At 48.9% G+C, this 18,440-nt stretch overlaps 1 protein-coding gene across 3 annotated transcripts in view; it reads right to left on the bottom strand.

Annotated features, from left to right (window-relative positions):
- KIF20B (kinesin family member 20B) overlaps positions 1-18,440 on the bottom strand; it is a 37,616-nt gene that overhangs the window by 9,537 nt on the left and 9,639 nt on the right. For 2 of the 3 annotated variants that reach the window (XM_078592949.1, XM_078592948.1), the window contains exons 13-22: positions 16,960-17,244; positions 15,655-15,791; positions 15,090-15,270; positions 14,106-14,249; positions 13,821-13,973; positions 13,494-13,602; positions 7,747-9,862; positions 6,647-6,743; positions 5,832-5,954; positions 4,803-4,886 (exon numbers count right to left, since the gene is read on the bottom strand). In XM_078592949.1, coding sequence (XP_078449075.1) covers positions 4,803-4,886; positions 5,832-5,954; positions 6,647-6,743; positions 7,747-9,862; positions 13,494-13,602; positions 13,821-13,973; positions 14,106-14,249; positions 15,090-15,270; positions 15,655-15,791; positions 16,960-17,244 — 3,429 coding nt within the window. The remainder of the gene's footprint in view (positions 1-4,802; positions 4,887-5,831; positions 5,955-6,646; positions 6,744-7,746; positions 9,863-13,493; positions 13,603-13,820; positions 13,974-14,105; positions 14,250-15,089; positions 15,271-15,654; positions 15,792-16,959; positions 17,245-18,440) is intronic. The other variant, XM_078592950.1, reaches the window with a different exon arrangement.

Here is an 18,440-nt window from a genome sequence, read left to right as displayed (position 1 = left end):
CTTTTGTTTTGCCACGCGATTGCGGATGCAATGCTACCGAGCCGTTAAACTCTAACGCCACCCTCATTTATCCAGAATGTGTGGTCCGTGGACTACAGGTGCTCCGCAAGGTCATGGAAAGCGGTTTGCGGAACTGTTACTAATACTACAATTTCGAGTAGTTAAATTTTTTTTAAACACGTTCATTCCTTATCGCAAAGCTGTTTACCCATGAAAGCCTCACCGAGTCTAACGGTTTTTTTTCAGGCGGGTCCTTTCAAGTTTGCACTGTAGGTGGCCATGGTTGCTGTTGAGTAATTTTGCAGTGTAATTTTTCAAATTTGACTAACTTGGGACCATGACGCTGGCACACAATGGCCTGCCTCGGTTTCAAATGACGTCACGGGATCCCTTTAGCGTCCGCCGCGAATCAGCCGGCACTTCCTGGTGTACGGCGAGCACACCCGCGGCAATAACCAGGGTGGACCGCTGGATTCGGACCGTGAAGCTCTGCGACGAGGGGCGATTACGCCGCCGCCGGGGTCACTGCCCCGTCACGGCGATCCGCGACAAGAGCAAGAGGGTTGACAGATTCCCGCGGGTTCAGAAAGAACTGGGAACCACCGAGCTTGAGCCGCACACGTTAACCGCAATGTTTCTCTGAAAACCACGATACAGAAATGTGGCCTTACAATAAAAACTAAATAAAGGAAGTCAGCAGAGTGTAGTTAGCTGTGCACATAACCGAATGCCCCAACAAAAATCCGTTTTCTTTCCCGCCAAGCAAAACCCATGCAATGCAGTAAATTAAGTCGACTTATTATGTACGCGGTAACTTTAAATGTCATCTCCAATTCATGTTTTTAATGCGTAAAACGGCCGGTACATAGTTTATCTGGAGTGGTGGCGTCACGCATGGCGACCGATAAACAAACCCAGGTCGCCGAGTTCGTAGCATGTTCTATAAATCCCTGCAGTACCGTTCCGTACACGCACACACAAATATAAATATTAGTCACACAGACATTAGCGGCGAATGCTGTTGGCGAGCATCTTTGAAGGCTGTCACGGTGCACAATGGGGTGGTGTGGCCAGCACCGAACCCAGCCACCTTTGTCTTCCCCATTGTACATCCCCAACACGTTGCCCCAGATATTCATTAAAAGGCTGAGTGGACCTAAGGGAGGACCGTGACACATTCCGATATTTCTTGCCAATGATGTCGTGCGTCACGGTTGGTAATTGAACCCAGGTTGCGGCATTCATATTCCAGTGAACGAAACCAATGCCTTACCACTCATCACACACACAACAACTACAACCGCCATTCGCCACTAAGTGCCGGTGACGTCACCACGGCGCTTGTGCCAAGCTATGTGCACGTTAAGGCCACGCACGCACGTGCCTGGCACAAGACGCAGGCATCCCAGTTGATAATTCCGTACCGAGTTTGACGACTCCAACCAGCAGCCCAAAGGAGGTTCGTTGGAAATATCTGCCCGCTTAAGGTGGAAAGGCGGCTCAGAGGTAAGAGTACAAAGCTTGCACCCTGGACATCTTGGCTTCCAATCCAGGACCCGTGAATTGAACCGGGCTCTCAAGTGCAGTCAGTGGATGTACCCGGCACGGTTAGAGAAGCCGGGCGTCTCTGTGTACCCGTCCCCGGGCCGTAATTCGCGCATGCAAATGTAATTGCGCAGCGCTTTAACAGATACCGCATGGGTAATGAGAACCGTCGGCACATTTGTATTTGGCTGTTGATAAAAAAGAATGTGTACATAATTTCAATTTCAAACACTCACATGCGCCCTTGAAACTCGTTTTGCTTGTCTGGCAATTTGATTTAACTGTCCAAACTAATTTGGTTTTCCACTCTCTGATTTGATGAACATGCGTTCAAGATATAGAAATTTTAAAAAATGCTGGACAAAAAAAACGACAAAACGAAATAACGCCTTGAACGCGAAACAACAGACCAAACAGATGCAATGTACATTCCCACACACGCACGCACGCTGTCATCCAGTGCTACGATGATAACGATTGGTGGTGAACGTGGAGAATGAGGAGACTTCCAAACAGCATGAGCCATGAGGCAGCACAGCAAGTGGGTCAATGAATCCATTTGTCCAGCGATTTGAGCGTTATCCCCCTTGCACATGCGGTGGTGTTTCTCCCGGCCATCTCCCACACAAACCAAAGTACTAGTTTAAGCAAGAGCAGGGCCAACATCCACATGCAGGACCCTCCTGAAAAATTAGTTGAGACTCAGTGGGGCTTTGCTGCTTCCTTAAACCACTCATCCTTTGCTCCACTGTGCTATCGATCAATCTTTCTACACCCGTAGACCAGCATCACGCCTTGAATAACTTCCATGCCAATCATGCAGTGGGGGTCCCCTGTCTCCAGGATGGGAACCACTGCTCTCCATAATATTCTGTCCAGAAGTAAACTCCTCTTCCCCCCATCCCCGTTCTGCTGTAGAGAATCCACACAATGTCAACACGATCTGTCCGCGCATCCAGATAAGAGCGAAAAACAATTTCCCGTTCTTGAATGTCTCCAGTTTGTTTTTACGATGCTTTGTCCACAAAAACTCAGCAGCAGCAGCAGCAGCAGCGACTGAGCATGGCCGGCGATAAACACTCCCCCGCACTCGCTCGGGGAAATTAACGCCTCCGGCAGTAACGGCGAAGCAGTCGTTGGTTCCACCACGGGGATAATCCACCGCGGCGATAGACAGTGGTGCCGATAATAGGATCGCCGGGCTCACGTGCTTCCCCATCGACTGGGTAACGTGACGATTCGCCCCGCTCACGATTCCGATTCCAGAATCAAAAGGTTATTTTTTTTTATTCCAGCGAATGAGGTGCCTCCTAGTGGCTGCAGGGGGACATGCAAACCAATGATATACGACGTATAAATTCACAGCACTTTAGAAATCCACTGCTGGATGACGAAGGCCTCCCCAACGCCGTGTTCGTTTGTTTTATTGTACTTCAACACGCTGGTCAGTGCTGTTTGGCGATGGTTGGTATCAGGCACCCTAGGATCGGTGCTGATACGACTCTTGTCCTGGTCAGAAACACAACTCAGATTGCCAGGTACAGACAGCACAGTGAGCCAACCACTTCGCTAGCTACGCAAAGAAGGACGACCAGGAGCGGTGCAGATGTCACTCGCGACCGACGCTAGCCGTGGCTGGGAATCGAACACGGGTCGCCGGGTTCGTAGTGCAGTGTGCTGATCGCTGCGCCACTGTTCGAAGCCACATCCAGATTAGCCACTTAGAATGTAGATGTGTGGTGGCCAAAGATGACGCTAAGCCGTGCGGAACATTATGGCGATGCGTAAAAATGCAATTTGCTTGATAGTTGCGGATGAACATTAATCTCTATAAATATTTAAACTGATGTCTTCTGATTATTTGTGAGACATTTTAACAGAAACCTGATTTGCCCCCATTCAAACCGCATAATGATGGACTGACTGACATTAAACAGATCCTCATGCACACGATAGACGCGTCAAATCGTGCACGTGAAATTCAATTATTTACGTGTACAAATTATGCGCGAGTGATATGCTCATGTTACATTTATGAATGAGGATACAAAGGAGGCGGTAATAACGCCATAAACATTGAGTGTCGGATCGTCAACTTGAATCGTGGCAACTGAGGCGCGTCCTGGAAAACTTGCAAACCCACACTGTTCCTATTCTCAAGATAACTCATGCTGGCTTACGAAAACACTGCAATCCACTCGTGATAGATGGTCGCACAATGAACTCAATAATTCATTTGTTCCATTTGTTGCATCCACTTACATCTGCCTTCTCTACCTACTTAAAAAAAATGAGATTTCATGGGTTATCGAGTTTATTTTGCTCCCCCACCAGGGAGCGGGGCGGGGGAGGGGCGGGATGTAGAGTGGGGGCACAGCGGTTCGAGCACTTGTGCCATGAACACGACAACCGGAGTTAAATTTCCCAGCCACGGCTAACCGATATATACAAACCGGTACTGGGTCCCCCCCCCCACATCCACCACCCCACCATCACCAACCTGCACTGACCAGCGTGGTGAAGTATGGTTAAAAACGGCCATAAAAGACATGGCGTGTGGAGGCCTTCGCCCAGCGATGGATTTACAACGGGGCTGGCAATTATTACGGGCCGAAGTAGTTTATACATAGCCTTGTGATCATTTTGACAGATTTAGGTCTACCTAATACAGTGGTGGTTCTCAACACCTTTCGGTACGGCTATACCCAATCAAGAACAACTGTTCCCACGCCCACGTGCACCGCTAACACGCGCCTCAACACGTGAACCGCATGCGACGTCGGCGGCACGGCTCGGCTTCTGCAGCGGCAAAGCCCACCTCCCGGTATGGCGGTGAAAGAGTGACGTCTGCGTGATTTGTCAACAGCAACGCGCTGCCTCCGCTGACATCGCACACTCACGTTCGTCTCACCGCAGCCCAAGGGCCCCCCCCCCCCCCTCATGAAAGGCTTGAGTGAACCCACTGATCTACTGACATCTAAACTAAACTAACTATTCATATATGTTAGCAGGTAAGGCCCACTGAGCTATATAAATTTTTTTTCAGAAGCGACCTGGCTATCACAAATGATAGCTCAACGAAGTGGCTCATCATTCATCATCACGCGGAAATGCATGGCAGCCAAATAATCTAACGTGTGATCTTCTCAGTTTGGTTTGGTAACTTTTTTCCCTTGAGGAGTTGGTGGCATTGCTGGCAATGAGGGGAGTGGTGAGGACGCTAAGGTCAGGAATGCTGCTGGCACGTGGGTTCTCACCGAGTCGTCGCGTTTCTCGACACGGGCGGCGACGGTGGCGGCGGCTTGGGGAGAAGGGCTCTTCTCCCGCTCCTGCTGCAGTTCCTGCCATGATGACAACAAAACATGCTGTTTACCCTATCAGCAGCACCTATCCTGGCACCTATGCAGCCTAGATGCACTTATCCAGCACCCATGCCCCGATATGTACTTAGCATGTCCCCAGCCCCCGGACACATTCTGGCATGTACCTAGCCTGGCACCACATTCTGGTGTGCACCTAGCCTGGTACAACATATCCTGGCATGTATACAGCCTAAAGACACATAACCTGGCATATTCAATAATACAATTCCCTGTACCATGCCTGGTTCCAAATACCCAAGTAGGTACCTAGTCTGGTCCCACATGTACTGGATCTCATACAATGGTGTGCACATCTAGTTTAATATCAAATACCATTTCATATTCCTGGCCTGGAGATACACGCAGAGTCTGGGTTGTAATCATTCGAGCACAATGTACCCTGGCATGGATGTAAACGAGGGATGTTCATCGTTTGGAGTTTATACATTTAAACTTTGGCTAATTCTTAAACAATAAATGTGTTTACGTGCTAAATGGTGACAGCAACCCTGTCAAAACTGTGCAGCCTCCATCGCCACCTAGAGCACGTGGCTTGCAGTGCACACGCGACGCGGCCCGCGTGCTTTGTCAGGACGTTGGCCACAGTTGAAATCGGCATCGCCTAAGCTCGCGAAACTTTAGGCCGATTTTATTTACACGGCCAATGACTCGATACCTCTGCTGCTCTGTTCATAGTTATTTACAGACAGATGAAAATAAATAAAAGCATTTTCTCTGAATGTTCATGTTTTTACTGACTAGCACTGGCCATGCATTTCCATGGTATTCGGGGGGGTGGGGGGGGCAGCACAAAACACGAACCCGAGTCAACGCTATAGGACGTGGGTTGACATCATTTAAATATTTTTATCAATTTAATGGCATCTAGCACCCCTGACGTGAACCTAGCCTGGCACCGCTTACCCGGCGCAGCACCTGCAGCTGCCGATCCCTGCCGGCCATGCACTGCGCCCCCTGTGCGCGCACCTTCTCAAGCTCCTGTTCCAGGCGGGCGGATCGCTCCTTCTCCGCACGGGCCATCTCCATCTGTACACGCGCCGTGGGGGTTACAGCGGACATGCGTGACGGCGCCGATGTGAACGCGTGTGGGCGTGCAGGTGTGCGAGAGAGTGTGTGGGTGTACGATTGCGCGGGTGTGAGAGTGCTCTGGAAGGTGGCCAGGTGGCACAGAAGTTGGAGCGCTACTTGGCACCACTGACAATTCTGGAGCCGCCTGTGATTGAAACCGCGTAGCGAGCCGATGCTTCTCAGCCCGGTCAACTAGGACTGCACACTAAAAAAAAACATCACATTACATTTGGTTCTGTGCTTATTTTGGCTAAATTCTGGCTCTCGAAATTAACAATACCAGTTTGACCGTCACGTGATGAACATTACTCTCGGTGGCAGGGTGGGTGGGAAAGCGCTGCCCCCTTGTGTGTGGACTCAGAATTCGAACAATTCATTGAATCTTGCACTTTGCGGTTCAGGTGAAATATCTGTGGACTTCTCAGTCCATGGACGAGATCCAAATATATTAATTGGTGGTACAACCTGAGATGGCAACATGCGAGTTGTATCAACATCTTTAAAAATCGCAAATGAATGTCAATAATGCAATAATCTAGTTATAGTCAGCACGTTCTCACATTGCCCACTTAAATTTGACACATACGGAAACTGGCATCACTAAATATTTGCCACCCTTAGGCGGTACCAAATTTTGCCCAAGCCGTTACCTCCTTCTCGACGTGCTGCATCTGCCTCCGCACGTCCGACAGCTTCTCTCGGAGATCGTCGCTCTCCTCCGCTGCCACACGCAGTTTGGCACGCACGCTGCCAAGGGGTAGCAGCAGTCGGCAATCGAGAGGAAAAATACACACGAGCTGAAAGTCAAATCCCTTAAGGGAGCCTCTGATTAAATCCTGGCTTCAAATCCAAGTATCAGCCAACTGCCTGCGATTAAACCAAGTGTAGTGGGTTGATGGTCTCAGCCCCGGGTTCTGATAACTTGAACATACACCCATCGACTTGGAGAAACCCAGTCTTCCCAATGTGATGCCTCAACACTTTCTTGGCCCCCAGATTTCTGTCGCCCCCAAGCTAAGATCAGGCCGACCAAAACCCCTCCTTAACACTCACACCTGTGCTATTGTTAATAAAATTACACCACTACTTTTAGTCACCCCCTTCTTCATCTCAAACCACTATATTACGTAAAATTATTATCGCTGTAAAGCGCCCTGGGAAATGGCGCTATTATAAGATAAAGACCCGGACTCACATAGACTGAGCTGTGACTAAACCGGGTGTAATGAGTTGATCAACACAGCCCAATCACCAATGGCTGCACACAAAAGCCACCACACTAAATATGGTTCTACACTGAATTTTGCTAAATTCAAGCTCTGAGAATTTAAATGTTCACTTTATTGTTATGCAGAATGATTGGGAACTATTTGCGCTCAACTGTGTGGACTAGAAGTCGCTGAAAGAGATCTCAGAGTTATATGATATCCGCTTCCTTGGGCTATTAACATATGGTTGTTACTGCTCTGCAAGACATGCAAATGTATTCCTCGTCTCATGACGTGAAGCCACTAACCTAAATCGGGATACAATTGGGGGGATATCAAAGAGCCGTAGCCACCACACCTAGTTTATGTTCTCCCCTTGAGTCCACTCATCCCATGCAGTTGCCTTAAATGGAATTTTTAAAGTCTATTCGTCACCAACGAAGCTTCAGGGACAGCCAAGGTGTGTGCAGCTATAAGGTCAACGCTGGTCGTCTTCCTAGTGCAGCGCGCATCTCCGTGTAGGCGGTACGGCGCGTACAAACCTCGCAAGCTCCTCCTCCAGCTCCGCCTTCTCGGCGCGTGCACGCTCCGCCCGCCTCTCCGCCGTCTCCTCCGCGCCCAGCCGGCTCTCCAGTGTCCTCATCGTTTCTTCGCACACCTGCAGCTCCTGGCACAGGACGCCGTTCGCCTCCCTCAGAGCAGACAGGTCGAAGGACAACTTCTCTTTCTCCACTGTGAGTTCGGCCACAGTCGCCTCCAAGCGCTCCACGTCCGCCGCCCGGGTAGCTTCGGACGCGCCGATCAGCTCGCGGTATCGACCGTCGGTCCCCGCAACTGGCGCCGACGCTTCCTCCCCCGCCGGGACGGCGCGCACTTGACCCTCAGCCTCCTTCTCGGCTGCACCTCGCTCGAGCGCCGCGATCTCGGCCAGCGCCACCGACTCCGGCTCCTCCTTCTCCGCCAGCGTTCGCTCTGGCGCGCACCGGCGGTCGGCCCCGTCCTGCCCGCTCGCCGTCGCCACATTCGCCTTCGACTCGGCCAGCTTGGCCTCCCACTCTCCCATGAGGCGGTTTGCGGCCTTGAGCGCGTCCTGTGCCATGCGCGCCTCACGCCGCAGCCGGCTCTCACGAGCCTTCGCCTCGGCGCTCGCCGTCTCGTGCTCGGCGAGCAGCTCCCGCAGACGCTTGACCTCCCGCACGGGCGCCTCGGCCCGCGGCGTCCCCACACCGCTCTCCGACTCGTCGGACTGACCAGCCATCCGCTCACACCGCTCTTCCAGTGCTGCCATCGTGCGGTGGAAGTTTCCGGCGCCGGAGCCGCTGTTGGCACGCGCCCTCACATCGGCCAGTTCTTTCTGGGCCTCTTCATACTTCCTGGTTGCTCTCTCCAGCTCCTGCCTTGTCTCAGTCAACTTACTCCTGGTCTCCTCCAGTTCAACCCCAGCCTTCGCCTGTGCGGCCTTCAAGTCATTATCCTCCGTCCTCTCGTCGGCCTCCCCTCTCTCGTCTCGCAGCACCTTGAGACATTGCTCAAGCTCCTTCCTAAGGTTCTCGCAGTCTTCCGTAACCTCCTTGAGGGTGTCCGCTTGATGCATCGACTTGTTAAAGAGTTCTTCGTTCTGGGTCTTGAGCTGCCCCAGTTCTGCGAGCCGCACCCGCGCCTCTTCCAGCTCGGCGATTTTCTCCGCCGCCTCCCGTCTGGCTTCTCCAAGTTGCGCGAGGAGGTTGGCGAGCTCCGCCTTGACCTCCGCGAGGTCCCTCCTCGACGACGCCTCCCGCTCGGCCGCGTCACGTGCCACCTCCAGCCGGTCCCTCTCCTCGCGCAGCTCCCGCCGCAACTCCGCCAGCTCGGCCTGCAAACCAGCGACGGCGCCCTCGGTGGCACTCAGAGTCGCCGCCTTCTCGCGCAGCTCGGCGCAGCTCCCCTCCAGCCTGCGGTCCAACACAACCAGCGCCTGCGCCTGCTCGCACAGAGTGGCCGCCTGCAGCGCGCACTCGGCCGCCAGCTGCCCGTTCTGCGCTTTGAGGACGCCAACCTCCTCCAGGTCGGCTTGCGCCGCGTCCAGCTCCTTGTTCTTGCTCGACAGGGTACGCATCACCTCCAGTAGCTCGCGCTTAGTGCGGTGCAGCTCTTGGCTCGCCCGGGCGCCGGCGGGGTTTGTCTTCGCCTCGACATCAGAGAGCCTCTCTTCCCCGCCGCGCTCCCCCAGCGTCTCTCTCAGTGCGGCGAGGTCGCTCTCCAGCCGCTGCTTGTGCTCCTCCTGTTGCCCGCACCGCGCTAGCAGCTCCGAATTCTCAGCACGCAGACGAGACGCTTTCTCCAACGCCTCTCGCAGGTCCGCGCGTGCCCGTTCCGCGTCACCAAGCACTTCGCTCAGGCGAACGTCGTCACAGCCCGCAGGCTCAGAACCTGGAGCTCCGCCTCTCTTGTTGCCGCTCTGTAGCTGAACCTCGCGTAGTAATTGCACCAACCGCGGACTGACGTTTTGGGTATTTTCCAAGGCGCTCCCACATTGGTGCCGATTTCCGTGAGAGCGCTGGGCGAGCGGGCGGATCGCCGGGAGGGATTTTGGGATGTGCGTGCGGTTCGTGGAAAGATCTCCCTGCCACTGGGGTTTCGACGGCGTGGCCTGCGCTTGTGTTTTCCCAAATGCTGGCCCTACGCAGAGACATGGGCAGAAATGGCAGTCCAAGTCAACGTTGCGTTTGAGAAATGAAGATGCATTTTTTTTACAAATAAAAGTCAGGCTATAATGCCAAATAGTGGAGGGCCAGCAAAAATGGGAAAACATAAGTTCGTCTACGGATATATCTCCCCAATACTGCACGTCAACCTGATGCTAGAGTATACTTTTAAAGATACACCGATTCATTAATTCAGATAGATTCTTAGGCTCACAGCACACATCAAATTGTTCATATAAGAATTGTATTTTCAATCTGTATATTTTGTACGTAATGACCTCTGAATACACGATAGACCGTTACATTGACAATGTTCATCAATTCTTTAATCGAATTGTTACCCCCTCCAAATCGGGATATTTCGCCCAAGTGCAAGAGGGAATGAAACGTTATATGCCTACAAAGTGTCGCTCACCTAATGCTTGGCAGCAACTTCTAAAAATAGAGTGCACTGACAAAATCCACACAAAATTTTGTCAACCAAGCACCAGACTTTAATGTTTATTCAAATATACACAAAATGCGAAAAGCGGTATAAAAGTTGAAGTGAAGGTGGTGCGCCATTTTGATTTTTTTTTACGATAACTTTTGTAATGCTACATTTCCAAGATTGCCCTACCCTCCATGAAATAACCAACCATGCAATCAACCAGCCATACGATTAATTGTACAATAAAAAAAACACCAATCAACCATACAACAATCATAAACATACAACCAACCCATGCAATAAACCAAGCAAATCATAAAAAAAACTTAACAACCACCAACCAACCAGCCACAAGACCAACCAAACCATCCTACCATCCAACCAATCATACAACCCACCAGGGATAAATACAAAACTAAATAGATGTTTGGTTTGCTACAGGAGTGATGGTAAGGGCAGGGCTTTTGCAAAAACTAAGAGTGAATCTTATTATTTGGTTCTTTCGGTAAAGTCACGTAGATAGAAAAGATTTTAAAAAAGTAAATAAAATAAAAACTACGACTTGTTATTTTTTTCGATCTATCTACGTGACTTTACCGAAAGAACCAAAGAATATGAATTCCTGCAGTCGCGAAAGTATTAAGTAAAAATTTAAGAGTGAATCTGTCAAGACCTTGGAACATTAAGACACACAATGTCTGCATTAGCAGGCGGAAGGGTGATTGCCTGGCTGCCGTTCAGGAAAACATCAAGACGCCTCTTACTTGGATCAAGGCGTGAGCTGTATACTGTTAGGACCTTGATAAAGTACTCAAATGAAAGGGGCAAACCAAAGAACAAACAACCTTAATCTTATAGATAAGTACTTTGGCAGTTGTGTCTCAGACTTTCTAAAACTGGTTTCAAGCTTCCATGAATTAAATACTTTTTTTTAGGTTATGGACAAGTACATCATCATTATAGGGCATGCGATGCCACGAGCTTTTTGTTAATAAGAGAAATAACTGAGCGTATGCAAATCAATGTGCGTATAAGTTAACTACCTAATCATTTTCCAAATCTGTATGAAGTATCCTTAAGAGAAAAAAAAAGTTGCCATTGTCTTCTGTGATCCATGCATTTGATTGACAATAGCATCCTGGTTATAACTGATCGGAAGAAATGTACCGATTGTAGCGTATTCACTGCAGCTTAATGCATTTATTCAACCAAACATAAATTGTTACCCTGATCACGAGCCGGGCAATTTTTTGGGAGGGACGTATACATTGTTATTCTGCCTGTCAGTTTAAAAATGTGTAATCAAATAAATTGGCATTCCCATTAAAATCATAGATTGAAAAATCCAATACCTGTAACATCACTCTGGTAGAGATTACTTAGTCAATGCATTGAATGCCATCACAATGTGAGGATGATGCTCCTGAAAGTCACTATTTCTCATTACCAAAGCTTCAAACATATGTTGGACAGCCTCCAGGACACACAACCTAACGGGGCAAGGGGAGGATGGTTTGTGACTAAAAGATAACAGCTGTTTTTATTTTCGCAGACTACTGCCTGCAGCACAGAAAATATTCTTCTGGCTGCAAAATGCTACACATCATGTGTGCTGGTATTCTAAGGAATTCCGTGCACCTTGTAATACCCCCCTAACGTCATCACAGTCGTATACAGTGCTGCTCATCCAAGTAATATTCAAAGCACCATTCCCAGATGCAAGCCCAGGATGAAAAGCCAGGTTTTATTAGTGTAACAGTATTCCTTTGACATAAAATAACCCCAAATTGGTTAACAACACTGACCCGGCTTAAAACGCAATTTTGTTTCCATCTTTGAAATTCTACTAACAATATAGCAACACTAAATAATACAATGCTCTGCGCATTTTATAGCTTAAGACATTATACACACGAGGCATGTAACAATATTATAAAATGTAATGATTATACGCACACGAAGCAGGCATCGAAGTGAGCGTGAATAAATCGATTGTGATATTTTAAGTAATACGCTGAGGCTAACAGAGCAAACCTCTTTTTTTTACTGAAAATAAAGCGAGTATTGAAATAAAATCATGACCCCAAATTCTAACAACTGATCAAATGACTGTAGAATCGTTACGATGCTAACACGGCATTTCACACTGTGCACGCAAAAAAATTGCCTAAAAACAACATCAGCCTGGAATGAATAATCTCTAACTATCCGTCCTATCCACACCTTGATGGCAAGATAGCGCAAAACAACTCAAGGTCAGCAACTGTAAAACTCTCCTTAACCACCATGGATTCGAACCCTGGGTTCAAATCCAGGTCTCAGCTGTCTGTGATTAAAACAAGGTGAGTTAAATGTCCCAGCATGGTCACCGATGATTGCACAACAAAAAGAAAACTAAATAATAAAATTAATTTCAATTCTCAGAGAATTCCAAATATTGGTTTGACTGAAATATGACAAATGTATATTTCGCAGGGCATATGGGATGGTGCAGCATCCCTGTGCTGTGAATAAAAGAGTTCATTCGAAGGAATCTCAGTCATTCTGTGAAATTTTCCGTGAGATCTCCTTTCGTGGGCTGTTCTCTGACATGGGGTTGTGTGCTGCTGTGAACACCTCTGAACGAATTTGACAGCACAAATCGGGTTAAATCAGAACGGGCACAAAAATGAAATAAGTTAAAGACTCCACTGAAGACCAGCAGCAATTCAATTCTATTGGTGAAAGTGCCTCGACCCAAACGGTCAAACGATTCGCAAAGCACAGCCACATAACCACCAGCAGCAACGGCGGCGGTGGCGGCAGCGGGCAGGATCTGCCGCAGCAGCAGCCAGATGGTGCGTTCACACCCAATTTGGTCGTGCCGTTGTGCCGTCAGCGTTCTTCTTTGTGCGCGATCGCAGTATACGGGCGTACGCATTGTCCGTGATCGCATGCGCTGCCTGAGAACGCAACCGAACCAGGCTGCGAGGCATCTTCGCAGTCGGCGCTGTCGGCGCCATCAACGCCGACCCTTTCGCCGCCGGGCCGATGGCCAGTGATGTCGCCTTGGCGAGCGACGCGGCAGTGCCTCCGCTAGCCGCCGTGTTACCTCTCTTAGCTGGTGGCTGTGAGCATTCTGAGGCAAGGCCCTGCATGCAGTTGGATGAGCGTTTCATGGCTCGCGTGAGCTCACCCCTCAGCTGCTCCGTGGTGGCCTTCAACGACACTAGCTCAGAGAGCTTGCAGCTCAGCTGCTTGTCCCTGCTGGCCAGCGACACGCGTAGCTCCTCGATCAGAAGGTTCTGGGTCAGGGGGTGAGGACAATGGGAAAACCAAACCGTCACAATTCAGCACAAGGAATTTTAGCCAATGCATGAGAAGCAGCTAATGTAAAAATATTAATAGATTTTTCCAAAAACAGAAAAATCCACAGCCTGGATAATCCACCCACAGATAATGGAGTGATCTGTACAAATGATGGAAAACCCAATGGAGAGCGGCAGAGCCATGCTCCCTCTACCTTTGTGGAAAGCTCCTCTTCTAGCTTCCCGCTGCGCTGCTTCAAACTCTTAATCTCCTTGCGGTTCTTTTCAAAGGTCTCCTCGGCCTCCTCCAGGGTCACCTTGAGCTCACGGTTGGCCTCTTTCAGTGTCCCAAGGTCCATTGTCTGTGCCTTGAACACCGGTGCGAGCGTGTGCGGGCGAGGCAAGCATGCCCAATTATACACAATACAAAATTCATATCATCAGGAAGCCGCATAATCTTATAATCAGGAGAACAGAGTAGCACCAATGTTACACCTCACCGGAGAATCGGGCAGCAGCTCCAGCTGGCGGCGCGATTCCTCGACCGTCTCCCGCAGGGCCCTCACGTCCCGCTGTAGGCCCGCCAGGGTCCCCTCCAGCTCTAGGATTCGCTTCGCCTGCTGCTCGGCGAGCTCCGCCTTCTCCTGCAGTGCCGAGGAGAAGGGTGAAGGGTGAGAGGCGCGTGGGTTTGATATTGAGTCACGAGGCAAGAAGGGCTGGCCATGTGAATGGGGTGGTTTGGAATCTATGGATTGTGAAGATACAGGAAATCCTCATTTGATTGAATGAGATTCTTTGACAGCTGAAGAACCATCTACAGCAGAGGTCCTTAAACTTGTGGCCTACGTGCCACATCATACTTAAAAAAAACCCGCCAAGAGATGTAGAGTAGTGAGATGAAAGGGAGACAAACAAGAAACAGATATGAGAGAGATGTAGACAAGATATAAGGTTTAGTGAGATGAAAGCAAGTCAAATGACAGATAAGAAACGTTGTGACGTCACGACACCACACGAGCGCGCATGCCGGTCGCCCCACTGAGGGAGCAGACGAGGGCTGAGCAGCGCCACCGCCTCAAGGTAATCAACGTGTGTATGTGTATGTACGCTGAACTTCTTTCACACCATACATAGCCAACCATGCTAGTCGGAGGTGGGAGAGGGATAACAAACACAAAAAGCACTTCTAAAGAAATTAGTTAAGAGGAAATGTAAGTGGGCTTGGACAAGACACGACGCTCAGACGTACGATGTTCTGGGTGGTCGAGACCAATGACAGAGCGGAAGTCAATGGAGGGAACGTCCACCAGAAAGAAACCTTCATCCAGCCGTAGACAGATTAAAGCACGCGATGACGACTACGAGGCGTAAGATTAAACTCGTTTATCCGACCCCTCGCTGAAAGCCTCTCTGAGGAAAGTTCGGCGAGCATCCCCTCACGGCAGAAAGACGGTCGTCGCCATTGCCTGCTCCAATGTGCTCACCCTCAGCTTCTCTGTCTCGGCCTCCAGCCGCTCTATCGGCACCAGGTCCTTGTCAGCCTCGAACGTCTCCTGCAGTTCGCGCATCTCCCTCTCGTGGAACTGCTTCCACTTCTCCTCCAGCAGCTTGATCCGCCGCTCCCAGATATCCTCCATGTGCTCATGCGTGCGCTCGTCGTTCTTCCTGCCAGTGCACGCACGCGTAAACGCACGGGTTGGCGGAGTCAAACGTCCGTAATTCCTGTTGATTTTGGGAAGCTTTTGCGGCTAGGCTTGTGACAATGGAGTGATTCAGCAGAGGTTTTCGCAGCCACTTACACTGTACGTGCAAGTGTGACTTTCTGGGTTTGAAAAATGAAAAAAATTCAATGCAACTCATAAAGATGCCTGGATGGATCAATTGTTTATGATTTGTGCAACATATCTGCTAAATATTTGCTTTGGAAAAAAATTACACCGAGCATACAAGGCAAAAAAATGGTCTCATAGTCAACCCAAAGTGGTGATAATTTATCACATCTCTTGGGCGAGGAGTAAACGTATCGTCGCATGCCTATTAAGAGCAAACCTCTGTTGTTCATCCAGGTTGGCCAGGTACTGGAGGTGACCGGAGATCTCCCCACGAATCTTCCACTCGTCCAGTTTCCTGTCCTCACGTTCCTTCCTCAACTCTTCTTTCAGCCGCTCCACCTCCATCTCCCGATCCTGCCACGGTAAGAAAACACATATACAGGTATATTCTTAGGGTTTTTCGGTAAAGTCACGTAGGTACCTCGTACGCAGCAGCGTACGAGGTACGATACTGTATGTTGGGACGCTGTCGGGATGTACTGTACGCATCTCCCGCCTTGTGTGATGCCTCACTCTCACCAGCGGTCGACGGAGTTAAGTTGTCACGGTGTTAGCGCGTGTATTTTTTTCAGTTTTTTGTTTGACGGCTCGACTGTAATGATTCCAAACATGGAAAAAACCGGTATGCTGTAGTGCCATTTTCATACTGATGTCGACTAAAATATGTATATAATTGAATGATTTTTAGACGGACATATAAAACAGTGTGGGGATGTCATGTGATATACATGACATGGTGTCTAAGGGTGTGTTTGCTGCTCAATAGCTGTTAATGGAAAATATTGTTCCCATCTCATTTATTAAAAAGTGTTTGCATCAAATGTTCTTGTTCAAAATAGGGCACAACAGTGTACAATGAGATCTACAAATGTGAGTCAGTCGATATCTCTCTACTCTGGAGACAGGCCATTGGCTGATGGTTAAGCTTCAAATCTAGAATGATGGTTAAGAATTCACCATGTACACAGACATATATTATAATATCAAGAAAAGTGAAAACATTACAAAATACTAACAACCTATGGCAGGGCACGCCTGTAATCCACCACCGTGGAGGCGAGGGTTGATGGATCACACAAATGTCGTGAAACTCCCTTCCCGTGAGTGTCGAGGTTGGCATACCCTGGCTTGCCAGGAGATGGCAGTGCAACAAGTGATGACTAATCTCCATCTATTCCATCTGCACAAGTGCATTTCCCATTCACTCGTGTGAGTTTTGTCCAGGTGCTCTGGTTTCCTCCGACATGTACAGCAACGTTAATTGCCCGATGACACCTTCAAATATAGGAGCACATAGTCTGGGGGGTGAATCTGGCACCGACTCGCCACCCGATCAGCAGTTACTCACGCCTGCAAGTCATTCGCTCTCTTCGGAAGCGAGCGAACACCGTGCACGCTACAAGCGAATAATGAAAATTCATCCAATGGTTGGATAGAGGGTGGGCTAAACATTCCTAATTGTTATAATTTTCTACAAATCGCTTACATAAAATCTTCAACGTGATGAGTGTTGTCAACGTACATTCTCATTCAAATCGACTTCACTGCAGTTTTCATCGATGTCGCCGTCGATTCCTTCTCCCTCGCCGCCAGCCTCCTGGATGGGCTTCACGGCCGCTTTAGCGGTGGCGGCACTGGCGGCCGCCACTAGTTTGGCAATGGTGGCACGAGCGCACGCAACTGACGCCGTGCTATTGGCGCCCGCCCTGACCCGCTTCTCGGGGACAACGCCATCAGCTGAAACGATCATACTGGAGAAATCGGCTTGTGTGCGTTTCCCCAGACGATCCGGAAAGTGCGTCAGCACCTGCGGGAGGGAATGAGAGAGTAAATTCACACCACAGGAACAAGCAGGACGTTAATTGAAGGCCGTTAATGCCTTCCTGCGCCAAATTGAAGCCCACTGGGTTGTTATAGCTGTTGTACACCTGTGTCATCCGGCGCTTGAAGCAGACGGTTTGTGGTTCGCACGCAGATGTGAAATCCCTAATCTTGCTGGCCAGGAGCTGGCAAAATATTTATATTATTATTTCTATTATTTTTATTATTCATTTTTACCTACGTGACTTTACCGAAAAAACCTAAGAGTATGAATCCTTGCAGTCACGAAAGCTCAAATCTAGAAAAGCCAGTGGGTTCATGAAAAAACATACGCGCGGAATTTTAATCGTTAACCTTTTATGTGCGAGGTGGGTAATCTCCAAATTCTTCCAGGTTGCACACATAATGATCCTTCAAAAATAATAAGCCAAACATCCCAAAGCAGGGCCCTTTTGAAAAAAAAGAGAATTGAGACTCGGGAGGCTTTCCGGGGTAAATAAATCACATGCTAAATTCAGGAACCAGCAAGGAATTCAGGTCAGCCAGCAATTCGTCACACTGCATCCTAATGAGATGGATATTGCTTTTAGTTGGGATACGGATATGGAGGAGGTCACAGCTGTTTCCGATGGAAACACATCAAGTTTCGTCATTATCTTCTGTCTACACCAGGTGCGAGGCCAACGAGACAAAAATGTTTGGGTGCCAGCTGCACCTAAGCTTTGTCATGAACTACAGATGCCACTGCACATAATACATATATTATTCGCATGAGTAATATACATCATTTTTCAAGGAAGACTTGGGTCACAAAACAATTAACATGCAAACAAATCGTTGAAACATCTAACATTGCACATCTGATAGACAGAAACATTAAGCAATGACCATTAAACATTATCAATAAATTGACAATAAACAATAAATTAATGATAAACAACAACACTGTATGAGTGTAAAAACTATCCAAAGTACCATGAATATACATTTTTGCCACAGAATACGATATAGTACAAAAGCAACTGCATCAATAATGATCAAGGAATTAATCCAATAAAAAAAAAATTCAGAATGTTGTGTCTGTAAGTGAGTGAATGTGGGCACATGTGCGAACGCATGCGTGTAATTATCTGCATGGACTTGTGTCTGTATATGGGCACGCACGTGCCTATGTCTATGCGT

Source organism: Lampetra planeri, chromosome 4 (assembly GCF_965212315.1).
Source record: "Lampetra planeri chromosome 4, kcLamPlan1.2.h2, whole genome shotgun sequence".
Classification (NCBI taxonomy): domain Eukaryota; kingdom Metazoa; phylum Chordata; class Hyperoartia; order Petromyzontiformes; family Petromyzontidae; genus Lampetra; species Lampetra planeri.
This window is presented reverse-complemented; position numbering and strand designations above follow the sequence as displayed.